Source organism: Penicillium psychrosexuale (genome assembly GCF_028828465.1).
Source record: "Penicillium psychrosexuale strain IBT 29551 chromosome Unknown utg000001l, whole genome shotgun sequence".
Taxonomy (NCBI): domain Eukaryota; kingdom Fungi; phylum Ascomycota; class Eurotiomycetes; order Eurotiales; family Aspergillaceae; genus Penicillium; species Penicillium psychrosexuale.
The window spans coordinates 2,681,405-2,698,183 of NW_026643186.1; the positions used below are offsets into that span (position 1 = coordinate 2,681,405).

The 16,779-nt window shown below is 49.4% G+C and overlaps 4 protein-coding genes across 4 annotated transcripts; 3 read left to right on the plus strand and 1 right to left on the minus strand.

Annotated features, from left to right (window-relative positions):
• Positions 1–74: 74 nt before the first annotated feature.
• N7518_001045 (uncharacterized protein) lies at positions 75–2,584 on the minus strand (the record flags this gene model as incomplete). Its single annotated transcript, XM_057181973.1, has 4 exons — positions 75–2,165; positions 2,229–2,339; positions 2,401–2,417; positions 2,470–2,584. 4 exons carry the CDS (start codon positions 2,582–2,584, stop codon positions 75–77), a joined length of 2,334 nt encoding a protein of 777 aa, XP_057047323.1.
• Positions 2,585–4,943: 2,359 nt separating this feature from the next.
• N7518_001046 (peroxidase) lies at positions 4,944–6,121 on the plus strand (the record flags this gene model as incomplete). Its single annotated transcript, XM_057181974.1, has 2 exons — positions 4,944–5,300; positions 5,378–6,121. 2 exons carry the CDS (start codon positions 4,944–4,946, stop codon positions 6,119–6,121), a joined length of 1,101 nt encoding a protein of 366 aa, XP_057047324.1.
• A 585-nt stretch (positions 6,122–6,706) lies between these two features.
• N7518_001047 (uncharacterized protein) lies at positions 6,707–7,312 on the plus strand (the record flags this gene model as incomplete). The annotated part of the gene is made up of 1 exon (XM_057181975.1): positions 6,707–7,312. The coding sequence occupies one exon, from the start codon at positions 6,707–6,709 to the stop codon at positions 7,310–7,312; it is 606 nt and encodes a 201-aa protein (XP_057047325.1).
• Positions 7,313–8,161: 849 nt separating this feature from the next.
• N7518_001048 (thioredoxin-like protein 1) lies at positions 8,162–9,350 on the plus strand (the record flags this gene model as incomplete). Its single annotated transcript, XM_057181976.1, has 3 exons — positions 8,162–8,237; positions 8,336–8,483; positions 8,576–9,350. The coding sequence occupies 3 exons, from the start codon at positions 8,162–8,164 to the stop codon at positions 9,348–9,350; spliced, it is 999 nt and encodes a 332-aa protein (XP_057047326.1).
• Positions 9,351–16,779: the final 7,429 nt, after the last annotated feature.

Below are 16,779 nucleotides of genomic sequence, written 5' to 3' on the forward strand. Positions count from 1 at the left end.
CCAATGTCCATACCTATGTATTCACATTGCTCGGCCATCTATCTGTGTATGATCCAAGATCGAATTCATAGAACTCAACCATAGCGAGCACTCAGACTAGCAAAGGCATCGGGGCTATGGCGACCATTCTGCACCCCGTTCACATCGACGCTCGGCTGGCTCATGTGTGTCCGGGGATATGCCGAGTTCGCGGGTGGCGGGCCTGAAAAGGGGGACTGGCCTCCAGCAAATGGAGTGCTGTTTGCTCCTACAAAGGAGGGATTGCTCATTCCCGAGAATGGGGAGTTGTTCGTTCCCATGGCTGGAGTAGTTCCGGAAGCAGCTCCCATCCCGGGTTGACCATTCATGCCGCCAATTCCTAGCCCTGAGGGTTGCTGCTGAGATGGGTTGATACCTGCTTGTGCGGCAAGGCCGGATCCGCTGCCTGTGGGGGTGGTGCCAAAGAATGGGTTGTTGGATGTGTCGGGCTGGGACTGGAAATTTTGCTGGGGCTGGAGTTGGTTCTGATTCTGGTGCTGGAAGTTTGTGGCTTGTTGGGTCTGAGGCATGGAGTTGTATGGGTTTGATGGTTGAGAGTATGGGTTCATCGTGGGGGCTTGGGGTTGGTACTGTTGAGGTTGTTGGTGTTGCTGGGGTTGCTGAGTTTGCTGAGCTTGCTCGGGGATGGATGTCATATTAGACTGTGTAGGACCCATATTGTACATTGAAAGAATGTTGTTTCTGTCCATTCCAGTGGGTTGAGCCATAGATTGCTGGGCCTGCTGGGGTTGCAGGTGGGACTGGAATTGGCTGGGGTAGCCGCCTGCGCCCTGTGGTGTGTTGGGCGCCGCTTGCTGGAACGGGTTGTGAGCTCCCAGTCCATTTGATGGCTGCAGCTGTTGTTGCAGCTGTTGTTGTTGCTGCTGTACTTGGAGAGAAGCATTCGGTCCAAATGGCGAGGCGGAAGACATGACCGGCATCGTATTTGCATGGCGAGGCGGTTGAAAACCACCTGGGTTCATTACGAGCGGATTCATTTGCTGCTGTTGCGGCTGCATTTGTTGGTTTTGAGGCGCAGTGTTGAAGAAAGGGTTCGTTTGCGGTGCATTAGGGTTGGGGTATGTCTGATTAGCCAAGCCACCCTGCGGCTGCGGCGGTGCCTGGTCGAATGGATTGTAGCTATTGTCCATTGGCTGAGGCGAGGTAACATAGGGAGACCGCGAGAATGTCGCTGTGACCGGAGGCGTATAGGGCCCCTGATATGGAGAGTGCTGCATGGAGCTTGTCTGATTCGGATATCCACCAGTAGAGTGAGGGAACAATGGCTGGGAAACCTGCAGGCCCTGGAAAGGCTGTGTAGATGCCGGGTTCGAGTTGAGTTGATCGAATGGGTTGTACGGAGTAGTCTGTGGTTGCGGGGTTTGCGACTTGGCCACAGGATTTGAGACAGCCCGATCAAATGGGTTGTTAGAAGCCTCAGGGAATGTGTTGTCGGTTGTGACGGGGAATGGGTTTTTGGACGTCTCAAACTTCGAGACGCGTGCGGATGCAGCACTGCTTGTCCCGGCCGGGGTCCTGGCTCTTGATGTAGGGTTGCCCCCCTCACCCAACCTTTCAAGTGTTTCGACCGCTCGATCCAGATCCTCATGCAGTCCCTTGAGAACCATCTCGTTTCGTCGGTCATTGGTGAATCCCATCTGCTGCAACACCGCCATTTTGGCCTCAAAGGATGCCGTTGTTACATCAGCGACAGGCGCACCAAGTCCTGTTGTCCTCCTGGATGGCAATGGTGGTGGTGACCAGGTTTCATCGTCCGAGTTTGGCGAAGTCACCTTGGGCTTGCCACCAAATCGGCGGAGGTTCGAGGTAGAGGATGACGAGCGTAGACCAAACTTGAAAAACCTTCCTGGCTTGGGCGGAAGTGGAGGAGGAGAACCTTCAGGAGATATGTCATAGTCCCTCCTTCTTGGCTGCACGGGGGACTGGGCCCTTTGGCTGGAGTAACTCGAGTCCTCCCTGCTCGGGGGCTTTGGCTTCCCATTTTCCAACGAATGGTGTTGATATTTCTGCCGGATAAACCGTTCCATGCACGCATCGTCCTCGTCCACGTCGGTGGGAACTGGCGGCTTGATGCCGCGCGGGTTGTTCAATTGGTTCATAATGGTGTTACCATGCGCTTTCATGTTCTGACAAAGTCCACTTTGTCAGCTCGTGACCTTTGCTATTGCGGGGTTCCGGATTGTGCTCACATCAATTTGGTCTGCTGTCCATGTGTCCATGCTCAAAGATTTAACCTTGGAAATATGTGTGCCCAGCTTTCGGTGCAGCGTGGCGCAACGCATGCAAAGGAAGATGCCAATCTATCGGAGACGAACAGTCAGTTTGTGAATTCGCTCGGAGGTAAAGGAAGCGGTGACATACGTTCCAACTAGCCCATCCTATTCAAATAACAATTAGCGAGATCAACAATAAAAGTCTCTGAGGACGAACCTGGGTTCCAGGCACCGCAATCGGCACATCGGTCATTGCCAGGAATGGTCCGGATCAGCTCCCCCAGGGTTCTTTCATGCCGCGCTTGCTCGCGCTTGCTGATACCGGGAGTCATGATGCAGAAAAATAGTTACAAGAACAAATAAACAGAAGGAGTGGCAGTAATACAAAGTGGAATAGGGGAAGAATTCTGGTTCCCAGGGCGGAGAAGGGTCTCAATTGACGTCCGAGGGGCAGATCATTCCAAATGAGACATATATGTACCCTGCGGAGCATACGGAGGTCCAGGGAGTAAAGAAATAGCAGAGTAGAGAGAAAAGAAAGATTTAGACATTTTAGCTCAGTTGTTCCAAGGTTGAGTTGATTAAGTTAGATTGAGTTGACAATCCCATTCTGTATTTCTTTTTTTCGGCATAGCTTTCTGCATAGGCCCGATCTTCTAGAACACTTTAAAATGCTTCTGTACTTAAGAGACTCGAGCCCAGGCTCATACGTTCGGAAGGATAAAAAGTCACGGAATATGTATATTATTGATACTAGCGAGAAGAAAAATTGGCATGTCTGGACAGCAATGACTCGCATCTACCAATGCGCCTAAAGGCCGAAGCCTTTTCGGAGCCGTCGAGAAGTCGTAATGATATCCAGGAATATCTTCTAGTACGCCAATATGACCAACCATCCTATGATAGAGGAATTGGCGGTTGATTATGCGTTCGTAAAGTGTAAAGAAGGAAAGTCTCCAATTTGCGCGGAAATTTTCGATACAAAAGGGCACGGTCATGTGACTACACTAGCTCGATCACGTGCCATGAAGATTAAGATAAAAACTTTTCACCTCACACTTTGTCTTCCTCTTTAACCATCATTCGTGTGTTGGAGAATCGAGACTCCAATCCTTTAATGTCGGGGATTGTTGAGGACTAGGATCCAACATTCTGATATGTAACTTCAAACCACATAAACCGCGTGGTGCCTACCTGTGGCACTGTTCGTCTCTTGGGTGATTTTATAATCGTTCGTTCGTGGAATATCGAAACCAAACAGTTTTTAGCAGAGCTGCGTCTACTCCACCCTGGTGTTCATATCTATTGAACGGCAGGACTTATTTACGACGGACATCCCTGAATAATAATGGTACTTTAATTTTCAAATAATTCACTCTTATCACATCATCCTCCTTGTCCTATATCATTAAACATCGTACTTATTTCCAAAGTTCCTCCCGAGATCCGACCTCATTATGTACACCATATTAATTTTCTCAACCCTCGTGATAATCAGGAAAGATATGACAAGACCGTATTGTATAAATGAAGTCTTAAGTAGGTCATTTAATCAAACATCAGTAAGGAATATTAAGCGTAACAAAGGAAAGAAAGCTTCTAGTATCTTACACAGTTCTATATTCAAAATATTATCCCTGATAACAGTAGATCAATTAAATTCTTGCTTTAACCAGTTCGAAGGCTGAGAAAAATATGCCTTAGACCTTGGGGTTTGGTAAAGTTGCGGGGTTCATATATGTCACCTGACCATCCGGCTGGACAGATTTTCCGATGGCACCCCAAACCACAGCGGTAAGACTCCCATACGGACCCCTTTCTTCCAGCGCGTGTGAAATGGATTTCGACAATCTTGCAGCACAGCAGTCAGATCGACTTTTCCAGGTGTGGATTCAAAATCTGCTGAGAAATTCACCAGAGGAACTGGCGGGCAAGCTTGCTTCTCGACATTGCGATGGTAAACCTTTACATGGCAGGATCAGACGTACCATCCATGGACATAGTCAGATAGTTAGAACCATGGGTAATAAGATCGATTAGAAACGGTCAGTTGTGCCAAGGAATCTCGAACTCAAAGATTCATAGATAACTAGCTTATTTGACGTCTTCACTAATTAAATATAGATGTAGCTCCGTATCTAGACCTCCATTCTTACTGAGCAAACCACCTGGGCCCGGGGCCAGCCGTTCGATCAGGTAAGCAGATCAGTGGCGCAGTGGGTCAGCATTGACCAAACAGCGCTGGGCTGTTAATAATACATTTCCGACACCTCGGGATGTCTTTCTACTTACGCCTCTGGTATCAAGTCTGGACTGCCAATACATAAGGACGATCTCCTAGGGCTACCTATAGATAGCCACAGTGCAACAGTCAACAAAAATGCGAGTCATGAAAGTCTGGGGATGGTGTACGGTGATGTATGGTGATGTACTGGAATGCGGAGACGAGACGAAACGCCGAGGCAATAGCATATGTGGCCCCCTTGATTGGCTGTGATTCCATCAGCTTCTGTCCAATGTACCGAAGTATTGAAATCAGGACTGTACTGACACTAGAAATGGGACAGCAGTACAAATCCCCCGGTACTTCCCTTCTCTCTTCGCTTGTACTTATAATCCCACCTTTGCTTCCCCTTCCTTGAGTGCAGACTCATTCGACTTCCTATCTCGCGCCCTCTCCGTCCTATCACAATGGCTTCAGCTGCCAGAACTGCTTCCCGGGCCTTCCTGCGCTCGACCCCAGCGACTTCCTCTTTCCGTCCTGCTGCGCGCAGCACCCGTTTCGCCATCCCCGCCAATGGTCTTCGCGCCTCTGCTCGTCGTGGATATGCTTCCGAAGCTGGCTCTGAGAAGTCTGGCTCATCCTTTGGCCTTTGGGCTCTTGGTCTCGGTGCCCTTGGTGCCGCAGGTGGAGCATACCTCTACCTGAACGACTCCTCCCCCAAGGGCCCGTTCGTCCCCACCCAGGCCGATTACCAGAAGGTGTACGACGCTATCGCTTCCCGTCTGGCCGACGAGACCGACTATGATGACGGCAGCTATGGTCCCGTAAGTGCAGTGCTTCTGTTCAGCCCCGCAATCCAAGATCAAAGAGCTAACCTAGACGTTTTTGTTGCTCTCAATAGGTCCTCGTTCGTCTCTCATGGCACGCAAGTGGTACCTATGATAAGGAAACCGGTACTGGAGGCAGCAACGGCGCCACTATGAGGTTCGCCCCAGAGTCTGACCACGGCGCCAACGCCGGTCTCAAGGTTGCCCGCGATTTCCTGGAGCCTATCAAGGCTCAGTTCCCCTGGATCAGTTACTCCGATCTGTGGACTCTTGGTGGTATCTGCTCCATCCAGGAGCTAGGTGGCCCTAAGATCCGCTGGAGACCCGGCCGTGAAGACATGGACATCGCCGCCTGCACTCCCGACGGACGTCTTCCTGACGGCGCCAAGGACCAGCGTCACATTCGCAATATCTTCGGCCGCATGGGTTTCGATGACCGCGAGATGGTTGCCCTGATCGGCGCCCATGCTCTAGGCCGCTGCCACACCGATCGTTCCGGCTTCGACGGCCCCTGGGACTTCAGCCCTACTGTTTTCAGCAATGAGTTCTTCCGCCTCCTTGCTGATGAGAAGTGGATCCCGAAGAAGTGGAACGGCCCGGCTCAGTACACTGACAAGACCACTGGAACGCTCATGATGTTGCCCACCGATATGGCTCTTATCAAGGATAAGGCCTTCAAGAAGCACGTCGAGCGCTATGCCAAGGATAGCGATGTCTTCTTCAAGGAGTTCTCAGATGTGTATGCCAAGCTTCTTGAGCTCGGTGTGCCCTTCAAGACTGAGGAGCATATCGTATTCAAGACTTCTGATTCCGAGTAAGGGAATTGCTCAAAAATTGCCTAATGTTCCTGTCTCCTTTCGTATATACCTGTGTTGATATCCGAGTCATTAATCACTAAGATAATTTTTCTTGTTGCCAATGGAAGTTTAGATTCCCTCCATATTTGCATAGATTAGTAGCCCCAATTGTATTCACAGCATGTAAGTTTCGCCTTGGGTAGGATGTAGCATTAGCATTGGAGCAATTATTCAATTTGAATGTAAAACAGTATACCTTCATGACCAGTAATGAGAAAATAAAAGAGAGAAAAGGAATAGCCAACGTTTGACATCAAGTATGGGACCGGAAGGCCTTTTCCCAAAGTGGCGTGCAAGGGCGACCCGCCATTTTCAAATTCTCACAGAAACCTCTCAGTAACAAAGCTCGCCAACCCCGCTTTGCAGCACCCTTGCTACCCCAGATTATCTCGATAATTTCCTGGAATGCACGCGATTGGACCTCTCCACTAGACTCCGAGGTCTCAATATACAGCCTGGCGCGTACGTCCGGTCGCTCGAACGGAAACAGCGCAACCAGATACGACGAACAGGTCCTGAACAGAAAGAGGAATATATGTTGTCGACATGACGAGAACGGCGCACGCTGTGGATCTCTATGAAGTCCTGTCTCTCTCATTCACTGGGTCTTCGTCGACAGTTCTCTCCAAGCAGCAGATCAAGATCGCATACCATAAAGCATTGCTACAACACCATCCTGACAAGGCGGGTGCTGTCGCAAGGGAGACCGGGCTAGTCAGATCGACTAACTCTACATCCGCATCTACTCCGAACCCTCTCTCTGCCAGATCCGATGGCAACTCATCGCGACAACTGTACACCGTCGACCAGATTACCACCGCCTACAAGACCCTATCGGACCCCGTCCTCCGCTCCGAATATGATCGCTCTCTACGTCTGGACAGATTGAAGGTTGCGCAACGGGAGAAAACCGGCGATGTGTTCCACACCGGCTTGGAGATTGTGGATTTGGAGGATCTTGACTGCGAGGAGGCAGAAGGCGGCGACGGCGACTGCTGGTATCGCGGATGTCGGTGCGGTGATGAGCGCGGGTTTTTGGTCAACGAGGAGGATTTGGAAAGGGAGGCAGAGCATGGCGAGATCATTATCGGGTGTCGCGGATGCAGTCTCTGGTTGAAGATTCTCTTTGCGGTCGAGGCAGATGAAGGATGAAGGGATGACTTGCCAGACGGTCTGTCTTTTCCTGGTAATCATCTATTCTCTAGCGTACCGTTGAGGTTCTGGCCGGCTCTGCAGTTCATATCTTGTCGCTGTGCGATAAATTGGCATCCCGTGGTTCCATGTCTGCGTTGGTCTATGTCTCGTCCGGAGACTAGGCTCGTTGGTTCAGACGGGGTACAGGCTCGGCCCCGGGGTTGTTCGTGTTCTTCTGTCATGAACATTCATTTTTCCGAACGATTTCTCTTTCGCACTTGGATCGCCCCCGATCTCTTCTGGTTTGTGCACACCAACCTCGTCGGACCCTGTGTAAACCAAGAGCCCATACCAAGTGTGATCTTCGTTTTGGACTCATCTCACGTTGACTGAGATAAGATTCAAGCACCCTACTCAAGCCTAACTCCGACCTCTTGCCTTCTAGTTGGATCTGGCTCAATCATGCATCCAACGATGAGCTCAAATGCTGTACCATAGTACCGTAGAGCTACCTGTTGACATTTGGTTCTGAATCTAGATAAGGATACACTTGTTTTTATATTTATATTTTACCTTCCCTTAGAGGAAAAGGACAAAGATGACAGACGATATATATCCAAAATCCCAAGATAACAACACTTGATAATTCGACATTTGAGTTGATCTCAGTAATCCTGCATTTTCAAAAGTATCGAATACTTACCATTTGAAAGAAAATAATAATTAGTTAATATACGTTCCTGGCGTTGTCCATATGAGGTTGATGATAGAGGGGCTGATGACATATGCGGAGGCAGCAAAACACAACCTCACATCTTTCCATCCTCTTCCACCCTCCATTTTACACTCATTCCCCCCAACTTCACCATGTCTGTCATTGAGATCTCATCGAAGGAGCAGTTCTCGTCGCTCCTCACCTCCTCCCGTCTAGTCGTGGCCGACTGTAAGTATTTGCTACAGCGCGATCCTGCCCCGCCGAGACCCTGTCTTCCCCTCCGAACGACTAGAGCTATCGCTAACCTTGGCCTGATACTTGAATAGTCCACGCTGATTGGTGCGGACCATGCAAAGCTATCGCGCCTGCGTATAACGCTCTGGCAACCCAGCTCTCCCGCCCGAATCACATCACATTCACCAAGATCAATGTCGACCACCAACAAGAGCTTGCCCAAGCCTATGGCGTCACAGCGTATGTGAAATTTCCCCCAACATCAGAACCTAGTCCAACCCGCGCGCGAATTATACAATATCCTAGTTTACTAACAAATGAACGATATCTAGAATGCCGACCTTTATCGTCTTCAAGAACGGCCGCGTGAACCAAACAGTCAAGGGCGCCAACCCCGCACAGCTGAACCAGATCGTTCAGAAGCTCGCATCCGAGGCAAGCCAGACGGACGACGCAGCAGGAGCCGGCGAAGGAAGCACCTCCGGTGAGCTCTGGCTCGGCAGCACAGTGGCCAAGGGCTACAGCGACATCACAGACCAGGTCAACGTGAAGGGATTGGAACTGTTGAACCGGGACACGGATACGGCAGAGCCGCGCGCTCTCTTCAACAGCTCGAAGCCCTCCGGACTCGCAGCGAATGGCAAGGGCAAGGCTGCTGGCCAGGCGGATTGGACTGAGAGTGACACGGACGAGCAGCTGATGCTGTACATCCCATTCAACTCGATATTGAAGGTCCAGTCGCTTCAGATTACTTCTCTTCCTCCTGCGGACGCCAATGCCGACGCCGACGAGACACCCATGCGGCCTAAGAACTTGCACATCTACAAGAATACTTCGCATGTGCTTGGATTCGACGAGGCAGATGGTATTCCCCCCGTGCAGAAGGTGGAGATCCAGTCTGGTGATTGGGATGCGAAGACCGGGACTGCGACAGTCTCCCTGCGGTTTGTGAATTTCCAGAATGTGACATCGCTGGTTTTGTTCTTTGTTGATGGGGATGGGGACAGCGAGAAGCTGCGGATCGACCGCATTCGCATTATTGGCGAGGCGGGTGCGAACCGATCTATGGGCAAGCTGGAGAAGATTGGCGATGAGCCTGGCGAGTAAACATAGACTCTGGAGAAAAAAGCCTACGTATGCTATGGAGATAAGAACTGTGAGCTGTCTTGTGCGATGATTTTTCAAGACAAGAGGGCTTGGGGGGATCAACATTTGTGTCGACTTAATGCCAGTGATGATACGGAGTACAGTTCAACGTCTAATGAGAGAGCCAGCTGGCTGTAGAAATTTTGCAAAATTTGATGAATTGATTCCATTGTATCTAGAACTATAGAAAATACCCGAGGGTATAAAAAAAAAGTATGTTTGACTCCCACCAGGAGGTCTTATCCTTGTGATATCAGAAAGACCCATAAAGGTAAGAATCAATGTGCAATTCCCTTCGTCTGTGGCGCAACTGACACCTGGGGTACATCACTGAAAGCCAGACTAATGGCCGTAGATGTCCAGGCAACACGGGTTATCGAGTTGCGCCGCCGCACGAAGAAGAAAAGAAAGGAGAGGAAAGGCGCCGGTTGAGAATTTCTTTTATGCCGGGCCCCGGAGGTTTGGTTTTTCCGCTTGCCTTTAACAGAAACTTCTAAGGATTTCGGCGCAGAGACTTTCATTATGTAAGCCATATGCGAGGAGCCAATTTTCTTTTTCAGTTGATGCTCCTTCCTTCTCTTTCTCTTTTTTCCATAAACATGGTCGATGATGAGAAATATGGATTCTATGATAGGAAGAGACTGACTCCTTATGGGGGCGTGATCTCAAATTTACCATTCCTGAGGCCCTTTTGCTGTTTATTCCTGTTGGGGAGCTCGACCTGCAACCAGAGCGCGCTTCAATATCAACTCACAATGGTTGCTTCCCCGTGACTTTCGAGTTAGGATTGCGTTTAATCTCCCAAACCTTGCAGTTAGAGTTAGTAACGCATGCACGAGGACATTCTTTCCATATTCATATGCGGAACATCTATTCCTGTTTCTTTGATCGTACCATATAGACGAAATATCTCACCGGAAACCCCATGACCTTCGAGGCCAATTGCTGTCCGGATATCGCCGTTGAGACGAAAACTGCACCCATCGGAGAAAAAAAGTCAGACAATGTCGCACAAGCGTCAAACCATCATGGAGCCCCCGTATGATTAGCGTCGAAGCCGGTACGCGGAGCCGCAAATATATCCAATTCGGCCCGATAGCTACACTGGTCGATGACCGGATGCACCCGGCATTCTCGCCTTCTCACGAGGCATACCGTACGGAGTATAGCCGAAAGAGGATATAGCAGGTAGCTGTATGGAGTCCTCGGTATGGACACAGTGATTACATCCGCGACCCGCAGATGGAGTTGGAGCTCTTGGCACTCTATTTACCGCGATGCAATTAGCTCATCTCGTTCGTAGGAGTTGACAGGTAGCCGAGATCGCAACTCTTGTTTTTTTCTCTTCCATCTCCATACTCCATCCACTCCACTGTAGGTTTGGCGGAGAGATGCTTGTACTAGGACCATGGACTGGCTTGTGGTGCAAGTTGTGACTTGGTGGGTATGCGGCAATCTGTGTTTTGGTGGCTGTTTCATAGACATCAAGCTGGATTGCCTGATCGCTATTGAAGATTCGGGTTTGCCGGAATCCACGGTGTTTTCTCAAGTCTAGGTTTGCTTGCCGGTTCCGTTGTCTTGACTATGCGCGCTTGTGTATGGCTTGGCAAGGAGAGGCTTGTACTAACTATATTGAGGAGATGAGTTAGTTGTGTTGTGTGTTGTACAACTTATGTTGTAGCGAGTTTTCTTTCACGAGGTACCTACTACCTACCTATAACGGTACCACGTCTTAGATTCAGGTTCTGTAGAAACAACTGAGACCCGCTCTAGCCCGCCCGGAGATGAGCACCGTCCAGTGTTTTGCTGTTAATAACGCACGCCATTCAGACTGTGTATCCACTGGCGATGGCGTGTCTTAAGCTGCGATTTAGACTGGATAGACTCGGACTGGCCAGGCGCTGGACAGCAGACAAGACAAAGCAAGACACCGGCTTGAAGTGAACAGTGTCACGGAATGTAATTTCATCTCGAATAGACCGTCACGGGAGGTTTGCTGTTTCATCTCAGCTCAGGCTGTGGTTTCAGGTTATGGATCCAGAACGAGCTCCAAAGCCATTGATGAGATGTTGTGTTGGGCTTTACACACACACGCACACACACACACACACACACCGCAAGAGACAGCCAGCGTGTTCGCAGAATAGCGGTCTTGTCTCTCAGTTCAGAGTCATCGCTACTACGGAGTAGCTAGACCGACCGGCAGTGAATCTGTTACGTACCAAATATTGCGCGGGAAGGTAATCTTCTTGCCTTTGGGGTTAGACGTTAGAAAGAGCCACTTTTTTGGTTTTGAGACTTTGAGCCTAAGTCCTGCGACAATCAGATTCTACCCGCGTCCAATCGAATACAGGGTGTCGTCATTTGATCTTCTTTTCAGTAATATTTGCAACGGTCTTCTTAAATGTGTTTTTTTTAGGGATATCTGCTCCTTCTTACACACGCGGAAAAGGGCGGAAAAGGGCGGAATTTGTGAAAACGACTTTTCTATGCATAACCTTCGACTTGCCGAGCACTACATATACTAACTCTTTGTTAGCCTAGGGCCTTCTATTCCTAGAAATCTCGGTCCTAATAGACCACATGGTGATTGCAGGAAAAATTCAATAGGATAGTTAGGGGTGATTTAAACAACGCAAAATGTGGAGTTCGTACCTGAAGTAGATGGGAACTGGAGCCGGTCGTCGATCATGATAGTTCAGGGACAAAGGTAGGTAGTCGCCGAACCGGACCTCTCCGAGTTGGATACAGCTGATACGTTTACCGGATAATAATTAATACACTTCTATTCTGTATACTCCACATGATGTACACGCTAGATTTGTTCTTCGGGGACTTCTAGTGACTTGGGTGGGGACCGACGCCCGTAGACGACGGGATAGCGCGATGTTGTTGGAGAAGGTTTGCACCTCATGTGAACTGGCTGCATGTGTGGAATGTTTCTCTATCATCGTGAAGCCGCGTACGACATCCTAGGCCTCATCGGGAATACTCCGCCAGATGGATACATAGTGAACCTCAGTACCAGGGAACCATGCAAGATTAGATCAGATAGGGCCCGGAGAATCACATCATTCTGGACTGGGACCCCATTAGTACCAGAGATAACGAGACTCGTACGAGGATCTAATTATTTTCCGACCCACTGCGTGTCTTGGGGATAGCCCGATAATTGGATGAAACTATACAATCTACGGAGTATGTTGGAGTCTTGGTACCTGAGCCAAGGAAGCATTCCCTTTTTATATTGGGGTCCAGGGCGATAGAGATGGTTCCACAGGAATGCGAAAAGGACTTGAAATCCAAGTGAGCTACCTGGTTGGCGAGGCCAGGCTATGCCCTAATGCATATTCCCACCACGGGCTGGGCAAGCTATCTCCGCACTCATATATATATATTGCCGTGTCGCAGGCTCGTGCCGAGTCCAAAAATCCTTCGATCGAAGCTCGCTAGTTGTAATTTGTCCAATTTGTCTAATCTGTGGGCTGTAGGCCGCCTGGGTGGAGAGTGGGGATAGTCTTCACGCACCATTCCCCATTCTGCCAAGTATGCTGTAGTCGAAGCTTCATAAAACTCTGTGCCTGAAGATTGCAGGATACATAATAATAAGAACGTCGAGAAACTTCCATCGGCAGAGTTAGTTTCTCACTTTACCTGATAGAGTGTTAGTGGTAGCTTGAACCTTCCAAAGCTGGAAATATCCGAACCGTCGAGGAACCATTGCAATTAATGAGCTGATAACTCCAAGTGGACCACCGACTCGATGCGCAGCAGATCTTACCTGAAATTATCCCTGGTGCCCCCCACGTTCTTCCAGCCACGTTAGCACGCCTTATAGTTCGGTAGTTATTAGGTTTGATGTGCAACACTCTGTACTCCGTGCAATGCCGCACCTTAGGAGTTAGAAAGAGCTCGAAAGAGCAAGTTGCGAGCGACGTACGGCTGATCAATTGGAGGTTATCCATGTTTCAGACGATCGGCTCAGGGTCTGGATGCCACACTGGGTCTAGTGTCTCGGGTGAAGTAGCCAGTTACACGCGGTCCTCGACTGACTGAGATCGCGATGTGACTCTGGAGTCCGGAGTATTTTCCCGGATACCGAGGAACATATCTGAAACACATGCCTAGAGACTAGCACGCCACTCTTTTGACTGCTAATGCTGTCAGAGTGTGGAAGTTGATACAAATTTTACAAATTAGTTCTTCCTGCAATTGTGTCAATTGCGTCGGATTGCCACAATTCCTTATACATAGTGTTTTGATATAGGATAGAGTACAATGCAACACCACGGACTCCGTACATACACAGTGGTAGCGATTGCGGGGCCGTTTAAATCCCTGATTAGCCAAACCGTGACGATTTACCCGCGAAGAACGATGCGCTCATCCTCTGCTCAACCATGGTTGTGCGACTGTGTGGAAATGGGATGATCGAGTTCACGCCCCCCGCACTTTGCCGTATGCAACACCCATGGATGGACACGAGGACCTTGGAAGGGATATTTTTTTTTGGAACTGTGTATCTCTGCTCCGTATGGGCGTAGCAATGGCGTCCCGTGCGCAACTCGCCTAACAGTATGGAGTAGTTGGTGGCAGTGACGCCACATATGTTTGGCGTATAGATAGCGAGGTGGTTTTGCGAAAAGCGCCTTGTGTTGTCTGATTGTTATATTAAAGATAGCCGAACTGTAACCACCTGATATTAAGACCACACCAGATTGATATCAAGCTAAGGTACTGAGATAGCAAGATAGTGAGATCGGATCTCACCACTACAACTTATGCTGTGAGGGAAAAACCTCATAGTTCTCGTATCGGACTCATATTTCCCGATTGGGAAGCCATCTACCTTCCGCCATCGAGGCAGTGAGCTATTAACAGCTAATTAATTTCGCCCTTTGTTATTATTAGCGATTCCCCGTCCTCGCCTCTTCCAACAGTCTCCTGCTCATTCCAGAAAACTTCCCTAACCGGCCATTTTGAGGCCAGTGCCCTCCCCAATGGGGAAGTATGCCCAGAAGAGAGAGGTACACCGCGAAGTGCAAAGCATGGGCTCCGCTAAAAATGCGACCATCGCCAATAATGCCCCCCAAAAAGAGTCGGACCCATTCTCGAAACGCGAAACTCGAAAATAAAAAGAGCTAAGCCAAGACCGGGCCCACCTTAGCGTCAACAGCCTCAGAAAACGCGTGTTCTTGCCCATTCTGCCCAGATACGGCTGCTTCGGACGGTGTTTCAGATTTTAACCTCAACGTGCGGAAGTGCCCGCCAAATTATCCTGTACAGTTGACTAAATTAATTGCAAATCTCAAACAATAAAATTTCCGAGTCGGTTTCGGGGGAAGGGTTGTGTACGTCACAAAGTCTCGCTACTTTTCGAACACTTTCCCTCAAGGTCACTGCTATCCGCTTTAGCTTCTTTTTAATTAGGTACATGCGCCACTCAATTCGTTCCTTCGTTTTAGCGTCCAGTGGCCAACGGTCATAAAATCTGGGGTCCTTGCGCGTCTTGGACATCTGAATTGGGGAACTTCTGGAATTGGAATGGTTCCTGTCCACTTTGGAGGGCTAGTAATCTCAAGCGCCCCAACGCTGGTACCCGCGCTGGTCTCGGGATTTGACAACCCTACACCGTAGTAGAGCCTACACCGTAGCAGAGAGTGCCAGCAACATAGTAGTCGGTCTGGATGGCTGGGTCTGTCCATTATTGGAGCCAGTATACGGTATAGCATAGCATGGCAAACATTGGAGACTTCCAACAAAAAGCCTTTTTCCGCTCCATGGCATGATTGAGAACCAAACTCTTTCAATCCTTTAATAATAATAACATATGATGTATTGTATGTTGCTTACAGAGTAGAGAGTACTACGCGAACAATGAACTTTTTTTTTTCTAGCCTCTATCTAGAAGCCTCGGTGGTCCCATGTGAATGGCCTCGGTGGTCCTCAATGGCGAACTAATCCCTGCGAGTCTTCTGCCAAGAACCGTTGACAAAAACTCAAGCGCAGAAGGGCCGTGAATTCCTTCCGGATCTACTATCCACATCTCTTTGTGACATTTTGCGACATTTTAAGTCTCATATCGTCTGATGTATCCCAAACCCACAATCCTTGTGGCGCTGGCACCTACGTTTGCGAAATTCTATTTTTCTTTGGCCTTGTGGATTACCAATTGCAAATTGTGGGTTTGGATGTGTAGGATACGGTGAATCCCTGGTGGACCAGGGACGTTATGCTCAAACCCACCGATGCATGGGAGATCCTCAACGGTACATTACTTCCGTACCTATCGCGACATCCAAATCTGAACCCTTGCTGCGGGCTCTCTCGGTCTCGCCCCCTCCGGGGAAAGACTAATCCGAGACTCTGCATATATCTCGTCCGGGGTTAACCATGACAGATAGACTGATCAATTTTTGCTGACGGGCTGATCCTCGGATATGGGCATATTATGATCGCCAAACGGCTACGCGCATCGTAGACGGGAAGCTCTCACAGACATCCCCCATAGTTAACCGCCAGCAGCCGAGCATGATTCGTCGGGGAACTGGGAAGATGTTCGCATCCTCGGCCAAGCACAGGTTTTTTTTTTTCGCAATCGCACGGTCGATTCTGCGATCAGGGCGAGTCCATTTTACTTGGTAATTGGGAGTAATAGATCAAAATTGATCAATTTGCCTCTTTGTTTTGCTTTTTCCTCTTTCTCTCTGGACAAAGAAGAGGTGTGTACTCCGTACACCGTCAATCGTACTCCGTACACTTCCTCCACTTGGGTCTCCATTCGAGAGCCACTTGGGGGGGGGTCCGGCTTCCCTGGACGGCCTTCCGCGGCCTTTAGTTGGAAACTAGGCACTGCCCGCCCGCCTCCATCTCCATGTTCTCCACTCTGCCTAAGAGCTGGTGTCAAGGCTAGAAGGGCCGTTGGGTAGAAGTGATTTGGAAGGTAGCTTGTTTTATCCCGCGTGGAAGTCTTGATTTATTTCCCCTGGACTTTTCTCGGGGGGAGCTCTCTGATAGGCTCCTGGGCGTGGAGCTCTTGGAGCTGTTGGAGCTCTCGAGTGACGACTAGGGAAATGTGGACTTCAATTCAATAGCGCCTAGATTTCGGCTTCCGGCTTCTATCCATCGTTCTACATAAGCGTTGGCAACGAGCCCGTGGGATTCGCAAAAGCCAAAATAAAGTCGTGCCGTCTGTGCGACAACGGTGGCGGCAGGGATTCGGGCTATCAAAAAGCAAGTCCATACTCTCAAGGCCAGGGCGAAATTTTGAGATGTCGAGTCTGAACTCTGTAGGCTCGCGGAATAAAGAAATTGGGTGGCGCAAAGGTACCACGGAGTAATTAGCATCAAGATTAGAAAGTGGACATGGACCTTGGAACTTCTCGAAGAA